This window comes from Sapajus apella, unplaced genomic scaffold, assembly GCF_009761245.1.
Source record: "Sapajus apella isolate SASKATOON/1434 unplaced genomic scaffold, GSC_monkey_1.0 scaffold1, whole genome shotgun sequence".
NCBI classification, from domain to species: Eukaryota; Metazoa; Chordata; class Mammalia; order Primates; family Cebidae; genus Sapajus; species Sapajus apella.
The window spans coordinates 25,602,650-25,621,320 of NW_022436941.1; the positions used below are offsets into that span (position 1 = coordinate 25,602,650).

At 35.5% G+C, this 18,671-nt stretch overlaps 1 protein-coding gene across 4 annotated transcripts in view; it reads left to right on the top strand.

The window, feature by feature from the left end:
* The window catches only part of TRIM36 (tripartite motif containing 36), a 56,564-nt gene extending 39,248 nt beyond the window's left edge, over positions 1 to 17,316 (top strand). For 2 of the 4 annotated variants that reach the window (XM_032274321.1, XM_032274325.1), the window contains 6 exons: positions 554 to 649; positions 3,974 to 4,227; positions 4,463 to 4,587; positions 8,392 to 8,682; positions 11,543 to 11,840; positions 15,207 to 17,316. In XM_032274321.1, coding sequence (XP_032130212.1) covers positions 554 to 649; positions 3,974 to 4,227; positions 4,463 to 4,587; positions 8,392 to 8,682; positions 11,543 to 11,840; positions 15,207 to 15,561 — 1,419 coding nt within the window. In that variant the 3' untranslated portion in view covers positions 15,562 to 17,316. The remainder of the gene's footprint in view (positions 1 to 553; positions 650 to 3,973; positions 4,228 to 4,462; positions 4,588 to 8,391; positions 8,683 to 11,542; positions 11,841 to 15,206) is intronic. The other 2 variants (XM_032274328.1, XM_032274331.1) reach the window with 2 other exon arrangements.
* Positions 17,317 to 18,671: the final 1,355 nt, after the last annotated feature.

Sequence of the window (18,671 nt, forward strand, 5' to 3'; positions counted from 1 at the left end):
TGTTTTTGTAAAACTGTATTTTCCTTATTGTGTAACTATTTAATAAGCTGTGATGGACTGTGAGTATTATTTTGGAAGGGTTTTTGTTGCTATTCCTATAGTGTATAGGGGTGTGTGTTTGTGTGTGTGTGTGTGTGTGTATGTATGCACGTGGGTGTTTGCGAGAGAATTATAAAATCTGAAGACAAAACCATTTGAATTGCTACTCTTCAGTTTACTTAGAAGCCTTAGTAGTAGGAGCTCTAGGAATGATTATGAAACAATAAAAATGTAGTATTTTTATATTCAGAAGTTTTGACTAATTTAAGCATTATTACCTTGTTCTCTTTTCCAACCTGATTGTAACCTTTCGTACATCCTTTGGCCCTCTGTTCCTAAGGCCATTAACTGTTTACTCTGGGTTAATAATGATAATGGCCATAGTTGATTTTATTATCTGTTTATCAGAGGCTGTAGAAGAGGATGAGTCCTGTGTTATTAAAAAAAAAAATTTCTGCAAGGTCTTTGTTAAACTTCCATTTTGTCCATTTGTATTATGAATGTGTTTCAACAGGAAAAGCTTTCAAAGGATATTGATTACCTTATTGGTAAGGAAAGCCAGGTGAAGAGTCAGATTTCTGAACTAAACTTGTTAATGAAAGAAACAGAGGTAAGTGATAAACTAACTTGCATATTTTAAGTTATTATTTTATCTAGACATTCATTCATTTGTTCATAAAATCCTGAGAGTAATATATGTGCTGGGAATACCAAGTTGTGTTAGATTTCACCCCTGCTTTTCTGGGGCTAGGGAAACAAATGTAAAAAATGAATTATAATGTTGTGCGATCACTTCTGTGATATGGCTAGTCATTAAATGATATTGGAACACAGAGGGAAAAATGATTAACTCTTTGTGTGGCAATTAACAAGATCTCAAAAGTATTTAATAGTAATGTAAGGGAAATGAAAGGTTTTACTTATTTTTATTACGTTTTAAAAAATTAATAGATCACTTTTGGAAAATGCACCATATGTGGCTTGGACCAGGTTTGTTTTAAATTTCAGGTATTCGTGAGTCTGTATCCTATATATGTTCCTCAAAAGACGTGTATTAGAATGTTCTTGGCTGCCTTGTTTGTTATTGTCACAAAGTAAGATCTACACAAATGCCCATTAACAGTAGAATATAAATAGCAATAAAAATGATCTGCAGCTGCACATAACAGTGTAGATTAATCTTGCAGTAATGTTGAAAGGAAGGTGCCAGATACAAAGGAATACATACAATCTGATTGCAATTATAGAAAGTACCAAAAAAAGTGAAACTAGATAATGATGTTAGAGTTGAAGAGGGTAGATTAGTATCTGGAAGGCTTATATGGAAGCTTCTGGGTTACTGGTAATGTTCTTTTATCTAATCTGGATTCTCTGTTGGATGCTGGTTACATTGAGTGTGTGTATGAAGATTCATTACTCTTTATACTTACATGTATATTTTTCCATTTGTGTATTACGCTTTAATAAAAAATTTGGAAAGCAGCAGCATTTAAAAAATATAGTAAAAGAGGATTCGATTGGGCTATTTTAAAAGTCCGAATATTCTTCATTGACTTTATTGTATACTTGTTTTGCTTCTCTGTTTGAAACAAAGTTGAGCCATTACTCCTGATCCTTTTTAGTAATTAAACATAAAAGCATCCCAGCTAGTATGACGCTGTTAGTTGAAGAAATGTTTTTTCCAATATGAGGTGAAATCATTGAAAAATCATGTGAATTAACACCATTACCAGCACTGCTTTTGTTTTTAATTTATTTTCCTGATCGTTACTGATTGCATTCACTGCCCTAAGTCACTCATTTTTCCATTCAGTTTAAAGTGGTGTTTTCTTTTTCATATTTTTGTCAGATTAAATGGTAGACTGTTAGTTTGGTATAATCTCTCAACATAAGCAGATTATCACCTTAATAGGTTGCTTCAAGTGTTGCATCTTTGGTCATTTTATTAATAGCCTTGTTTGTTGGTCCTCTCAGTCCTGCTGCTCTTCACCTCTGAAGTAAAGACCCAGAGTCTGTTTGGGGGTTTGTCATCAATAGGTTCAAAATTGAGGAACTTAACATATTAAGTATTCATATAGACACTGATTCCTTGGGATCCTGGGGACATTATTGAGTTGTTTTGTATCATTTGCCTAAGCTGTATCTGTAGGTTTATCAGAATCTTTATTTACACTACATAACTTGCCTCCATTCTTGCCTTTTACTCAGTGATGATGGTAATGCTGTCTTTTTTATCTGTAATTATACTTAGCTGGAAAAAAATCTATATATAATGATATTTCTGAGTTTAATGTTGTGATGTCAATGAAATACTATCAAAATGTCACTATCTTCTGCTCCTTCCCTTTTAAAAATATGAGGCTGTTGGGGTTAGGAAATAGGAAGAGATCTGGAAAAAATTTCCTTTTATTATACATGTTGGCTAGAAGCTATTGGAAAATGCACTGTACACTTCTGCCATATATTGTCAGCTTTTAAGAATGTTCTTGAAGACTTTATCTGTTGGCTGCTGTCTATGAGTCTTATGATAAGTGCTTAGTAGTGCTCTGCCCGTCTTTTCAAAATCATGTTGAGCTCTGATTTTATAGGAATTCAGACTGTTTAACAATGGCATCATTTTATGACAGTTTGTATGAATGTTTAGAGTATGTGACATTGTGGTATGTACTTTATGTAAATAACCTTTTAAAATCTTCACAAAAATCTAAATGGTTTTGTAATCGAGGGAGTACTCAGCTCCCCGTTCCAAAGAGATTCTTAGCCTCGTTAACCCAGAAGAATGGGGACAGGGGTCCCAAAGGAATGGTGAGTTTGCTGTTTGAATAAATATCATGGACCCAATGAGTTTTGTGGAAAAGTGATTTATGAGAGAGAGAGAGAAAAGAAAGAAAAAGAAAGCGGGCTCCGGGTGTTGTGTGAGGGGACCCAGAGAAGGAATCCCTATAGGTAGGAGCAGTTGGAGTTTTAACCCTTGAGTTATTCCCTCTGCCTTCATGTTCTGGTCCAGTGAGAGTTCTTTCAGACTTCCTCTGTAGTGATTGATCTTGGACTCTGATACCGGATTGGCTGCTTGGTCCACAACTCCTGAGTTACAAAGCCCCCTCCTCCCAGAGCTTTCGTTGGGTGTTTTGAGACAAAGGAGCCTCACCTGGCTTTCTCTACCTAACCCAGGTGTGGGAAACCCAGACAAAGAACTTTACCTTTGAAACTCATCTGGTTCCCGGGTGGAGCGGGGAAACTCCTGCCTTTGAAACCATGCCCTTCACAGACGGGAAGAGAAGTTCTTCAGTTTTTTTAATCCCCTATTTTCAGAAAAGAAAAAAGAAAAAGAAGTGAAATCATTAATATATGGTCACACAGCTAAGCCAGGATTTAATTATTAAATTAATGTGAAGATACTTTTATTTTTATATCTTAGTAACGAATGTAATTATTTTAGTTTTGTGACTTAAAATGTATTTAAAAGTTGGAGTAGCGCAGAAAGGGTTAAACATTTCTGAATTTGAAATGAATTCAAAACTCTGGAATTGTGTTTTTCTGTTTTTGGTTAAATCAGTTCATTTCTGCTTCAGATTTATTTTTATATATCACTGAAAGATTGTTATCTAATAGACTAAATTGTCTATTGCCAAACTTTGGAGATGAAAAACTTAAAGAAGTACAATATTATAAAATTACAAAGTAAATCTGAATAAAAGTTGTCAATTGTTCTTTGCTAAGTATATTTGATGCCAAAATATTGTTCTGAAAATTTTAGTCAGACAAAACTTTTTTTCTTTATAATATCTAGGTTGGTTTTATTGAGTTTTGGTGATTTTGTAATCATATAGAGGATATGTAATTATGTAGAACTTTGTGGAAAGCCATTTGGGTTTAGTGGATGAGTCGATGCTTTGTTTTATCTTAGTGTAATGGATAAATTGGTTTTTCATAGTGTAATGGAGAGAGGGCTAAAGAAGAAGCAATTACACATTTTGAAAAGCTCTTTGAAATTCTGGAAGAGAGGAAATCATCTGTTTTGAAAGCAATTGACTCATCTAAGAAACTAAGATTAGACAAATTTCAGACTCAAATGGAAGAGTACCGGGGACTTCTAGAGAACAATGGACTTGTGGGATACGCTCAAGAAGTGCTAAAGGAGACAGATCAGTCTTGCTTTGTGCAGACAGCAAAGCAGCTCCACCTCAGGTATTCTTCTTACTTCTAGCTTTAGAACCTCTTGAGCAATGTCATTAAATGCTGCTGTGTACCCTCATGTTAGCTCTGAGTGGCACTTAATACTGTGTTAATGTGAGGTACGTCTTGCTTCATTTTTAACTTGAATTTTGAGTGAAGTGTGGGTTTTCTCTTGTTAATCATGTTGCAGATATTTAGTCTGATTTGCAATCTTAAATAATCATTTTTATATAATATCTGTCTGCAGAATACAGAAAGCCACAGAATCTTTGAAGAGCTTTAGACCTGCAGCTCAGACTTCTTTTGAAGACTATGTTGTCAATACCTCTAAACAAACAGAACTTCTTGGAGAATTGTCTTTTTTCTCTAGCGGTAAGTCTTAATGAAGGCAAAAACCTCATTCTTTTTGTCTGAATTTGTATTGTGTTGAAGAAAACACAAGTTCTCCTAAGTTTGACGGTATAAAGCGGTATCTCACTTGCCCAACACCACCGTACCATCCTGAGATCATACCCTATTTATGTTTTTATAACTGTTTTTATTCATAAAAACTATGTTCCATTAAACAATGTTTAAACATTGTATAAATAGCATTATGCTGTGTGTATCTTTTTCATAAATTTTCTTTTTAGAAAATTAACAAATATTTGTTAATATAGGAAATTTTGGTTTAAAGCTGTATTTTAACTGTTTGCAGTATTTCATAATTAAATAAATAATTTTCCTACTAAGAGACTTTTTTCTGTTTGTTTTTTTTCCTTTATAAGCAATGCTGTATCACACATCCTTGTCAGAATTTTGTGGGGCATGTGTATGTGTGTTTCTTGGACAGAAACCTAGACATAGAATCTGCAGGCTGTTTACATTGCTATATTAGTTTGCTTGGGCTGCAGTAACAAAGTACCATAGACTGAGTGGCTTAAACAAATTCATTTTCTTACAGTTCTAGAGACTATAAGTCAGAGATCAAGGTGATGGCAGGGTTAGTTTCTTCTGAAGCTTCTCTTCTTGGTTAATAAATGGCTGTCTTCTCCCTGTGTCTTCACATGGTCCACCCTTTGTGTGTGTGTGATCTAATCTCTTTTTTGTAAGGACTCCAGTCATATTAGAGTAGGGCCCACTCTAATGACCTGATTTTAATTTAATTTCCTCTTTAAAGACCCTATTTTGAAGCACAGTCACATTCTGAGGTGTGTATTGGGAGTTAGGACTTCAACTTGTGAATTTCTAGGGGTGAGAGGTGGGGTGTGGGGGACTGGGGGAGGATGTAGAGCAGCCCATAACACTTGCTTGTGTTTGTATTTTGCTACCCCCTAGCAGGGAGGTCTTCCTTGCCTTTTTTTCCTCTTTTCTTACCTAATTCCTCTCTCGAAGGTTTCTCTTATAGTGATGGTGAACAATCACAATACTTACAAAGTAATTATAGTGTACTTACTTTATAGGTACAGATTTGTAGATTTGTATATTAATAAAGGAAATTTGTCTTGTTAAAAGTTTAAAACTCTGAAGGATTACTGTGACCTCCTTTTCAAATGTATACCTGAATCTGATACCTATTATGACTATCTTATCTTTTCAAATATATATTTGTCATCACTTAAAATGCTGATTGTATTTCATACACTATACTCTGTTTCCAAAATGTATATTTGAATAGTTTATATACATATTATACTATATATATATATATATATATATATATATATATATATATGCTTACTTCAGAGTCCTAGGTCCTTCCTCCCTGTGAATCCCAAAATGGTTGCTGGAAAGGTGAGGTTGAGGGTGGGTAATCCTGGGTTATACCGGCGTATAGCAAGGAATCACTAAAATGGATGGATGAGAATGGGATAGTCGTCACCTAGCTTCTGGCTGATGGATCTTCCCCTCACTTTTTGCTACATGCACCTTTTTCTTTTTAGTAAGCTGTGTTTCAAAAAAAGACAGAAAAAGGGTATGGGGTAGGTGGCATACTATTTGTGTTATTTTGTAACTTTTTTTTTTAATTTTAAAATTATTTGGGATAACTTTCCAGATCTCGTTATGGCTGCATAACATTCAGTTGTATAAATGCAGCATACACAGACATGCTTATACATTGGGGAATAAGGAGAGGAGAGAGACTTCTGCTTCTTATTTCATGTCCTTCTCTGTGATTTGACATAAATATGTGTGTGTAGCTTTTATAGCTTATTGTTCCTACCATATGTTTCCAGCAGTTAAGCTTGGGAATTGCTCTATAGAAAGGACTATGCATATGTACAAAGATTTAGCTTTTAGTTATTTTAGTGAAAAACCAGAAACCTTTTCCAAAAATAAACAGTTAAATGTTGATATGTCCATGTAGTAGTGTACCTTTGAGGGGGAAAACACTGGCAGGATCTATACAGAAAGGTTATAGTAATTACTTTTGAGTTACTTAAAATCTTTTAATATGTATTTTTAAGTTTCTGATTTTCTTACAAAAATATGTATCATATTCAGAAAACTTAATTTGCTTTGCAACTCTACAGAATAAAATATGAATATGGAAAGAAGTGATATAATATTCATTGAGTGGCCAGGTGCGGTGGCTCATGCCTGTAATCCCAGCACTTTGGGAGGCTGAAGCAGGCGGATCGCAAGATCAGGAGATGGAGACCATCCTGGCTAACATGGTGAAACCCCATCTCTACTAAAAATAGAAAAAAATTAGCCAGGCGTGGTGGCACATGCCTGTAGTCCCAGCTACTTGGGAGGCTGAGGCAGGAGAATCACTTGAACCTGGGAGACAGAGGTTGCTGTGAGCCGGGATCATGCCACTGCACTCCAGTGGGCAACAAAGAGACACTCTGTCTCAAAAAAAAAAAAAAAAAAAAAAAAAAGTATTCATTGAGAGTTTGATATTCTTACCAGACAAATCTTAAAATAATAGTTTGTAAGAGCTTCTGCACAGCAAAAGAAGTAATCATTAGAGTGAACCAGCAAAAAAATATACAAGAGAAAAACAACCCCACCAAAAAGTGGGCGAAGGATATGAACAGAGACTTTTCAAAAGAAGACATTTATGTGGTCAACAAACATGAAAAAAAGCTCACCATCACTGGTCATTAGAGAAATGCAAATCAAAATCACATTGAGATACCATCTCACACTAGTTAGAATGGAAGATCATTAAAAAATCTGGAGACAACAGATGCTGGAGAGAATGTGGAGAAATAGGAACACTTTACACTGTTGGTGGGAGTGTAAATTAGTTCAACCATTGTGGAAGATAGTGTGGCGATTCCTCAAGAATCTAGAAATAGAAATTCCATTTGACCCAGCAATATTACTGGGTATGTACCCAAAGGATTATAAACTGTTCTGTTATAAAGACACATGCACATGTATGTTCATTGTGGCACTGTTTATAATAGCAAAGACTTGGAACCAATCCAGATGGCCATCAGTGATAGACTGGATAAAGAAAATATGGCACATATACACCATGGAATACCATGCAGTCATAAAAAAGGATGAGTTCACGTCCTTTGCAAGGACATGGATGAAGATGGAAACCATTCTCAGCACCCTGACACAAGGACAACCAAACACCACATGTTTTCACTCATAGATGGGTGTTGAACAATGAGATCACATGGACACGGGGAGGGGAACATCACACAGTGGGGTCTGTTGGGGGGCCGGGGGAGGGATAGCAGGGGTGGGGAGGTTGGGGAGGAATAACATTAGGAGAAATACCTAATGTAGGTGATGGAGGGATGGAGGCAGCAAACCACCATGACATGTGTATATCTATGTAACAAACCTGCAAGATCTGCACATATACCCCAGAACTTTAAGTAAAATAAAATAATAGTTTGCTTATGGGACGACATAGATAAAAAATTTCAAGTCCTGGGTTGTTATTCAGTAGGTAGAAGGCATGTGGTTAAAAAAAATTTACTTGTGGTTTTGAGACAGTTTTTGTCTTTTTCATTCTTCTTTCTCCTTTCAGTTACAAATATAAATATATCTTTTAAATACAAAATATATGAAAATATTTAACAGTTTTTTGTGTATTATAAATTTAGAAAATTATTGGACAGTATAGAAATCATTAAATATTGCTTATATATCATTTTTATTGAGGAAAAACACAGGTTTTAAAATATCAATATTTTAACATTGTTTTCTGTTTCATAATTCTTTCAGGCATAGATGTGCCAGAGATCAATGAGGAACAGAGCAAAGTTTATAATAATGCGTTGATAAATTGGCAACATCCAGAAAAGGATAAAGCTGATAGCTATGTTCTTGAATATCGGAAGATCAACAGAGATGATGAAATGTTGTCATGGAATGAGGTTGAAGTGTGTGGAACAAGTAAAATAATTCAAGACCTGGAAAACAGTAGTACCTATGCTTTCAGAGTAAGAGCTTACAAGGGTTCAATCTGTAGTCCTTGCAGCAGAGAATTAATTCTTCATACTCCTCCAGCTCCAGGTATGGTGAATATCAGGGATAAAAAAATCATAGAGTTGCAAGAGACCTTGATAAAGTAGACTAGACAATATCTCCATGTAGACCTGCAATGAAACCAGCTTTTGTTTTTAAGACTCCGAAGAAGTAGCTTCTATTCCAGCTGGGATTTAGAAATTAACTGAATACTTGAATTTTTACCTTCTAGACTGAGAACAGGATTAGGTTTTAACTGATGTCAGATAATGAAAAATATGCAAGAAATTTGGGTGAGCAGAGCTATTAAGTTGGGATTAAAATAGCATAAATGCTACCTTAAAAGTTTTAAGTATATAATTCTATAGTTTTGGTTAGTTTATGGAAATCTCTAAAACACAGGATCTAGGTAGGTATTTTTTTTAAATATTGGTATAATATCCTAAAATATAATTTTGATTTAATCTAATTCTGATTTGTCTGGATGTTTTAAATTTAACTTGGCAATTCTCAGCTAATAGGGATGGAACCCATTTATTAGAACTACATGAATAGCGTTTCCTCCTGTGCTAAAAGCTCCTCATACCGTCATCGTTCCCTCCCTTTCCAAGTAATAAATCCACTGATACTACATATAGAGTACCGAAAGATTTTTATAGAGTGAGAATGACTTTAAAGTTTTGTTGATGCTCACTGTGATGTATCCATGAACAAGGGATATTTAGAAGCAAAGTTGAGCTCAGCCTGGTTAGGAGGAAAACGTTTTCCCCCTTCAGTTTCTGCCTTAGACATACCTTTAATTGTATTTTAGATCCACTGCTCCCTGCCTCTTTTTAGTGGCTTATATACCCATATTTTCTGCACTCTGACTTTTCCTTTTTTGTTCAAAATAGAAAAGCACAATTTGTTTTTCATGCACATTGTGGCTTTTAAAAAATTGGAATACAGACATACAAAGTTGGCTAAAATTGTATTTCTTGAATTTTAATAAAATCCAATGGAGTTTTGGGATAAATTTGCAAGTATTAAGTAAATATTTTATGATTTATGCTATTTCCACTTCCTTTTCCAGTCTTTTTGACTGAAAGTGGAAGAAAAACAAACCTGGACAGAATGCTGTTTTCAATCACATAGTGGACGGGGGAAGGAGGAGAGGAAGTGCTAAGGGTTGTCTTCCATTTTCTGAGAGAAGATACATGACTAGGGTGACCTTTTAAATTTATTGTGCAAACTGGGAGACTTTTTGAGATTGAGAGGAAGCACAAATAGATCATGCCCAGAAAATAGGCATTAGCAGGAAGAATAGCCGGCTCACATGTGGTTAATGGCTGTAGTTTGCTAGCAGCCTCTTTTTGGAAGTGGAGTCTGCCTCTGTCACCCAGACTGGAGTATAGTGGCATCATCTCAGCTCACTGCAACCTCTGTCTCCTGGGTTCAAGCAATTCTCCTGCCTTAGCCTCCTGAGTAGTAGCTGGGATTACATATGCGGGCCAGCATGCCTGGCTAATTTTTGTATTTTTAGTAGAGCCAGGTTTCACCTGCTGGCCAGGCTGGTCTCAAACTCCTGACCTCAAGTGATGTGCTCATCTCAGCCTCCCAAAGTGCTGAAATTATAGGCATGAGCCACCATGCCCAGCTGCTAACAGCCTGTTTAAAAAAAAAAAAAAAAAAACCAAAAAATATACATATATATATAGTGAGAGAGAGAGGAAGAGAGAGAGGTGGGTCTCACTGTGTTGCCTAGGCCAGCCTCAAACAACTCCGGCCTTCCACGTAGCTAGGACTAAAGGTGTGCATTACCATGCCTGGAGGTCATTTATAAACTTGTGAAGTAAAGATAAAATTTATCATCTTAACAAACAATTTTTAAGTATACAGCTCATTGGCATTAAGTACATTTATAGTATTGTTCAGTTATCACCACTTGTATCTCCTTAACTTTCATTATTCTAAACTGAAACTCTGTACCCATTAAATAGTTAACCCCATTCTGCCTCTCCCCAGAGACTGGTAACCTTGATTCCAATTTCTGTCTCTATCAATGTGCCTATTCTAGGTTATCTCATATAACTGGAATAGTGCAATATCTGTCCTTTTACGTCTGGCTTATTTAAAGATTTATCCATGTTGTAGCATCTGAATGTCTTTTTAAGACTGAATAATTTTCTATTGTATGTATTTACCACATTTTCATCTTTTGATAGACTTTTGGATTGTTTCCCCATTGGCTAGCAGCCAATTTTATGCTTAATATATTTGAGTTGAAATAGACTTACGGGAGTGGTGTTATCTCCATTCTGTAAATGAAGAAATTAAAGCTTGCATCAAACTCTAGTTAAATGCGTGAGCAGGGATTCAAACCCAGATCTCTCTCAACCCAAAAGCTGTGTTTTTGTTTTGTTTTTTTTTGTTTTGTTGTTTTTTTAATACACTGTCCCATATTTCTTATGTCTGCCATGTTGGTTGAAAAAGAAAAAGCTTTATTAAAATAGCTAGAATATCCCAAATTAACAAAACTTACAATAAGAAAATATAGATATTTATGAAAATATAAAACTCTTTATTATTTATCTTTAACAAAGATAAAAGAACAAATTCAGTAGTGTGAAATACCAATGATAGATTTGCTATCTCTATTCCAAAGAGCCGTATATGTAAATTTTCACATATATTTAAAATGTTTTCATCTGCTTTTTGAGATTTCTGAAGATTTTTAGGTATAGAAAATATACTGGGTAAGATATATTGCGAAGTCGGGTTTTGGATTGTTATAGTTGTCTGGGGTAGTGTGACACCACCTTCCCTCTTCCTGCTTCTTTTCAGTAATTTCTATAAGAAAACCTATTAGGTTTAACAAGTTACAGCAATGATAATTTTTAGACTGATATTAATTTTAAGCTCTATTTAGTTTTCAGCTTCCTCTTTGATGAAAAATGTGGCTATAATAACGAACACCTCCTGCTGAACCTGAAGAGAGACCGTGTAGAGAGTAGAGCTGGATATAATCTTCTGCTTGCTGCGGAACGCATCCAAGTGGGTTATTACACAAGCTTAGACTACATCATTGGAGATACTGGCATTACAAAAGGAAAACACTTCTGGGCCTTCCGTGTGGAACCGTATTCATACCTGGTAAAAGTGGGAGTTGCTTCTAGCGATAAACTACAAGAATGGCTCCGTTCTCCTCGGGATGCAGTTAGTCCAAGGTAGGTTTTTGTATTGATCTAGAGCTTGATAATTGTTTTTAAAAGTAAGTCTGAAAATAGATTTGGCTCTATTACATTTGGAGTATATACTTCTTATTTCTTAAATTCAAGTATTTTGGCTGTAACTTGATTGAGAAAAGGAGCCAGGTGTTTTTATAATCACACATTGAATAAAGAGAGTTAGCAGTTACTTTTTAATATCATGAGAAAATAAATCTGTTTTGGATATCTCTTGATTATGATATAGCTTCACGGTTTTAAATTTTGAAAGTCTTTTACATGTTACCTAAATTATGTGATAAAAATTACCCATATATATAACACAATGCCTCTAATTGTTATATTTCACAATTAAGTTGTTCTTTTCTTATGGGACACAGTTTCTTTAAACTTTCCCATAAGTCCTTTTCAGAATTGGGTCATAGTAGACATATTTCCACAACAAAGAATTCCAGTTTGTTAAGAGATTGACTAATGAAGATTGTACAGTTTAGTTCTTTTAAATGGAGTAAGGTCAACTAGCTTTGAAAAATAATTTTTGACCACTTACGTGAACAGTATCCCAAATTAATCTGAATGATAGGAAAAGCTTTTTGCAGAAAGATGAGAAATTTATATAATGCTGAAGATTGTAACAGTAAAACATAGTGGCATGCCCACTTGATAGAATATTAGTATTAATGTTTAAAAAGTTCATAACATGAGAGATACTAGAAATGAAAAAACCTAGTAAACATTGTTGATGCAGTATTATCCAAAATATATGAAAAGCAACATATGCATATTGAAAAAAGTGGGGAACATGTATCAAAATTTTCCATAAGTTTTTATTGTTTTATGATAAAGGTGAAAAGCATCATAACCTTTGTTTGCTTCATAGATCCATGTAGAAATCCCAAACAGGAAATAGAGTTCTTAGGAGGAGAATTAAACATGCTTTTTTCTCTTGCATTGTTTTACAGTGCTCATTTATTTCACTTAGCCTGGTCATTCCTTGGATTAGGGCACACATCTTGTTTTTGTATTTCCTTATGCAATCATGCTTTAGTTTAACAACAGGAGTATGTTCTGAGAAATGTATTGCTAGGCGATTTCATTGTTGCAAGAACATCATAGAGTGTTCTTTTTTTTGAGACGGAGTCTTGCTCTGTTGTCAGGCTGGAGTGCAGTGGTGCAATCTCAGCTCACTGCAACCTCTGCCTCCTGGGTGCAAGCGATTCTTCTGCCTCAACCTCCTGAGTAGCAGGGACCACAGGCTTGTGCCACCATGCCCAACTAATTTTTGTATTTGTAGTAGAGACGGGATTTCACCAATGTTGGCCAGGATGGTCTTGATCTCTTGACCTCGTGATCTGCCCACCTCGGCCTCCCAAAGTGCTGGGATTACAGGCATGAGCCACCATGCCTGGCCATAGAGTGTTCTTACACAAACTTAGGTGGAATAGTCTGCTATACACTTAGGCTATATGGAATTGTCTTTTGGTCCTAGAATACAAACCTGAAGAGCGTGTACTATAATGAATACTGTAGGCAATTTTAAGGCAACAGTATTTGTGTATCTAAACATAGAAAAGGTGTAATAAAAATATGTGATAAAAGATGAATTGTATACTTTCATGGGGCACTTACCATGAATGGCGCTTGCAGGACTGGAAATTCTCTGGGTGCATCAGTGAGGGAATTTGAAGGCCTAGAACATTGTTGTACACTACCATAAACTTTATAAACTTTGAATTTTTAAAAAAACTTTTTAACTCTTTTGTAAGAACACTTAGTTCAAAACACAAACACATTGTACATCTATAAAAAAACTATTTTATACCCTTATTGTGTAAGTTTTTTTCTTTTAATTTTTTTTAATTTTTAACTTTTTGAGCTTTTTGTTAAAAATGAAGACAAACACAATAGCCCATCTAGGGTCAAGATAATCAATATCACTGTCTTCCACTTCCATGTCTTGCCCCACTGGAAGATCTTCAGGGGCAGTAACATGCATAGAGCTGTCATTTCCTAGGATAACAATGCTACCCTCTGGAAAGCCTCCTAAAGGGCCTGCCTAAGGCTGTTGTACAGTTAAAATTTTTTTTAATAAGTAGAAGGAGTAAATCTATAATAATAAAAACATTGTATGATAAATACATAAGCCAGTAACAGTCACTTATTATCAAGTATTACATAATGTGCATAATTGTGTGTAATTGTACTTTTATACACTGGTGGCACAGGTTTGTTTACACCAGTATCACCACAAACATGTAACAGGTAGCCTTACAGGTAACTTACAGGTAACCTAATGAGTAGCCTTACAGTGGCTACCACATCAATAAGCAGTAGTAATTATTTTATTTGAGACAGTGCCTCGCTTTGTCACCGAGACTGGAGTGCAGTGGCGCAATCTCAGTCCACTACAACCTCTGCTTCCTGGGTTCAAGTGATTCTTGTGTTTCAGCTTCCCAAGTAGCTGGGACTACAGGTGTACACCACTATGCCTGGCTGATTTTTGTATTTTTAGTAGAGACGGGGTTTTGCCATGTTGGCCAGGTTGGTCGTGAACTCCTGGCCTCAAGTAGTCCACCTGCCTTAGTCTCCCAAAGTGCTGGGATTACAGGCATGAGCCACTCTGGCCAAAATATTTTAGTTTTATCATAATCTTATGGAACCACTGTTGTATATGAGGTCTGTTGTTAACTGAATTGTTATATGGTGCATGACTCTATATGATTGTTGCTATAAAAATTTAATGTTTGGGGCCGGGCGCGGTGGCTCAAGCCTGTAATCCCAGCACTTTGGGAGGCCGAGGCGGGTGGATCACGAGGTCAAGAGATCGAGACCATCCTGGTCAACATGGTGAAACCCCGTCTCTACTAAAAATACAAAAAATCAGCTGGGCATCGTGGCGCGTGCCTGTAATCCCAGCTACTCAGGAGGTTGAGGCAGGAGAATTGCCTGAACCCAGGAGACGGAGGTTGCGGTGAGCCGAGATCGCGCCATTGCACTCCAGCCTGGGCAACAAGAGCGAAACTCCGTCTCAAAAAAAAAAAAAAAAAAAATTAATGTTTGACCAGTTCCTTCACTGCCTGCTCCCTCACTCTTTGGAAGGCCAAAATTATCCATGATTTTCTAGGGTTACCCTTGTGTATATAACTAAGTAAAAACAGTGTTTAATGATGGAATTTGGGACTGAGTCTGTGGTATAATTATAAATGGCAATATGTTATTTTTATGTTTTTGATTTCATTTTAATAGAAAGCTTTTGGTGTAAAGATTATTTTAACCTTACATCAATATATATTACCCTGTGAAAATATTTTGAAGGTACTTAGACCTGTGGTTGAAGATACAGATGCTTTGTATATTATGTTTCAGATATGAGCAAGACAGTGGGCATGACAGTGGAAGTGAGGATGCCTGTTTTGATTCTTCACAACCCTTTACCTTAGTTACTATAGGCATGAAGAAATTTTTTATACCCAAGTCACCGACTTCTTCTAATGATCCTGAAAATAGAGTTCTTCCTATGCCAACAAGCATTGGGATTTTCCTTGACTATGATAAAGGAAAAGTAAGTTTCTATGATATGGATCACATGAAATGCCTTTATGAGCGCCAAGTGGACTGTTCACATACACTGTATCCAGCATTTGCATTAATGGGCAGTGGAGGAATTCAGCTTGAAGAACCCATCACAGCAAAATATCTGGAATACCAAGAGAACATGTAGTTGAAACATCTGATGTGACTCAGGATAAAAACTATGAGCAAAGCAATGCCTTAGCGTTAACCTTTGTAACTAATTACATATCGCTGAGTGATCTGTCACCACACTTGTGTTTGTGTATGATTCATCTTGAAATACAGAAAACCTAAACAGCCTGTGTCTTTCATGTCATTGTTCTGCCTTTCACAAATGATGAAGTGAAGACGTTCTTTCCAAGTTCATACCGAAACGGTTAACTTTGCAACTGGATTGTCTTTTTCTTTATGCACAGGATATCTAATTTATTTATGTCAGCTGGTGTTGCTGACACTTTTATTATGGGGGGATACAAAAGTATTTATTATGCTTCTCTTGTGTTTGATGTTTTGTTTTTTTTTTAATATCATGTTTATGTCCTAAGAGAAGATATTTTAAAAATGCCTTATGGATAGGAATTAGTATTAAGCAGTGTGTCTTGCATTTCTTTTTAATAGGAAAACAAAGTTCTAGATAGATAAAAAGAAAAATGCCAAAAAAAATGGTAGTATATTTAAGTGGAAAATTATGTATTTTAAACAAGTGTGTGACTATTAAAAGTATATTGCCTGGAAAAGGAATACTACTCTTTTGTTAAGATCACAAACTGTATTGTTAAGGACATTTTTAAGAGTCTGCTTAGCTGTAACACTCGTTTACCGGCATGAGTAGTAAGCATGGTTTCTTTTGCAGAAGACACAAAGTTCTCAGCTAACACATTAAACTTCTCACTTTATATCCTTTTTTTCAGAGAAATTTATCTTCAATTTTTCTTATTCTGTGAAAATATTTGTTCTTATGTCAAATAATTATTTTTCAGATTATATTGGTAAAGATGGACTGATACTAAAGTCATATTTATTCTTTTACCCCCTTATTGTGTTTTGTGCTTTTCAGTGTTGGCACAATTATTACCTGTCAGGTTTTCCTGGTTTATATTTACATGTTTGAAAAGTTTATTATATATTTTAGTAGCATTACATATAAATTTTTATAACATTGTTCACTTGTGTAGCATTTTCTGTTTCTCCCTGCTAATAAGCATTTCTAATACAAGCCAGTAAAAATGCAAATTTACTTAGAAATGATAACTAAGATCACAATGACTATGTACCCTTTAAAATATCTTTTAATTCGAGGAATTATATTCTATCTAAACTGTGTGTCTTGTTTTTGAAAGACATTCTTTCAGGTAGGTGGTTTTTATTTAAACTACTCATTTTTTTGAAGTTAAAATGTTCAGAAACTACTGTTATTCATTGTAGCAGTAATCATTTGTGAAATGCTTTTGACGTGTTTTAACAGAGTAACCAAAACTTTTAGGCCTGTTTTTTTGTTGTTTGTTTCTTTTTGTTTTTGGTTGTTGTTGTTATATTTTTAATGGAAATCTGTTACTCAGGCTGGTAGCATTAAATTAGCTTTTTACCCTCAAGTCAAGTAGAAAATATCATGGAGAATTTCATTGTTTAGCAGGCTGTTACTTTCCCATATATGAATAGCACTTTATGACGTAGGCTAAGCTAAGCAAATAATGCCGTGTTATGTGGATCATTGTGCAATAAAGCTGCAAAAGTCACATTTGTGGTTCAGTTTGATACTCAAGCCTTGTACAAGCACATATCATGTAGACATTTTTAAATATGAAGCTTTAACAGGAATAGGATAGCCGTTTCAAACATTGTACAATTGTAAATAAATTGTTTAGCTGTGTTTCTTTAATTTTTAATAAAAAATTAAAAAGAATTCAAGTGTAATTATTCAAATCTGCATTCCAGGAATTTTTGCTATGTTTACATGAAAAGTTGAAACAAATTGTTTATGCAGAGATGATTAGCTGTACATATTAGCTCAGAGCTAAAGATTTATATAAAATCATTTTGAACATTTATTAGCTTAATTTCTTTGGAAGTGATTATTAGAAAAGCTTAACATAAGCTGGGCGCGGTGGCTCACGCCTGTAATCCCAGCACTTTGGGAGGCCGACGCAGGTGGATCACGAGGTCAAGAGATCGAGACCATCCTGGTCAACATGGTGAAACCCCGTCTCTACTAAAAATACAGAAAATTAGCTGGGCATGGTGACGCATGCCTGTAATCCCAGCTACTCAGGAGGCTGAGGCAGAAGAATTGCCTGAATCCAGGAGGCGGAGGTTGCGGTGAGCCGAGATCGCGCCATTGCACTCCAGCCTGGGTAACAAGAGTGAAACTCCGTCTCAAAAAAAAAAAAAGAAGAAAAGCTTAACATAAAACTTCAATTGTTTCATATATTAAATTGTTTAATATTTCTTCTCTGATCCATAATAGATCAGGTTTTGACCAGATGAGTGGTCCTTTAGTTCACATTCATACTCTTTGACTCATAGTTCCACAGGCTGTACAGGAAGCCTGACTGGGAGACCTCAGGGAACTTACAATCATGGCAGAAGAGTGAAGGGGAAGCAAGCATCTTCAAATGGGAGCAGTGGAGAGAGAGCAAAGGGAGGAAGTGCTACACACTTTTAAACAACCAGATCTTGTGATAATTCACTGTCTGGAGAACAGCATGGGGGAAATCCACCCACCATGATCCAATCACCTCCCACCAGGCCCCTCCCACAACACTGGGGATTACAAATCAACATGAGACTTCAGTGGGCACACAGAGCCAAACCATACCAGATTCTTTCTTTAGTAATAAGCGCTTAAATTCTGTGTCTTGAGGCTTGATGTGGGTAACCCCCCATAGAGGCACCAAGGAAGGAGAGCTAAGCAAAACCCTGGCGCAATTAAGGCCTGAAGAATATCTCAGTTTATAGTGTTACTACTCAGTTATTTCCTTTTGTATAATCCTCCATGTTTAATCATATATTAGTTTATAGAATTAGGGCTTGAAGATTATCTCAGTTTATAGTGTTACTAAGTTATTGCCCTTTGTATAACCCTCTATATATAATCATATAATAGTTCATAGTATGAGTGCCTAAAGAATATTTCCCTACTATGTATATATATACACATATATACATATAATTATATTTTAAGTTCATAATCGGAGGAATGCCTAGAGTAGACACAGTACAGAGCATGAATTAAGAAGCAGCTTATAATCAGAGGAATGC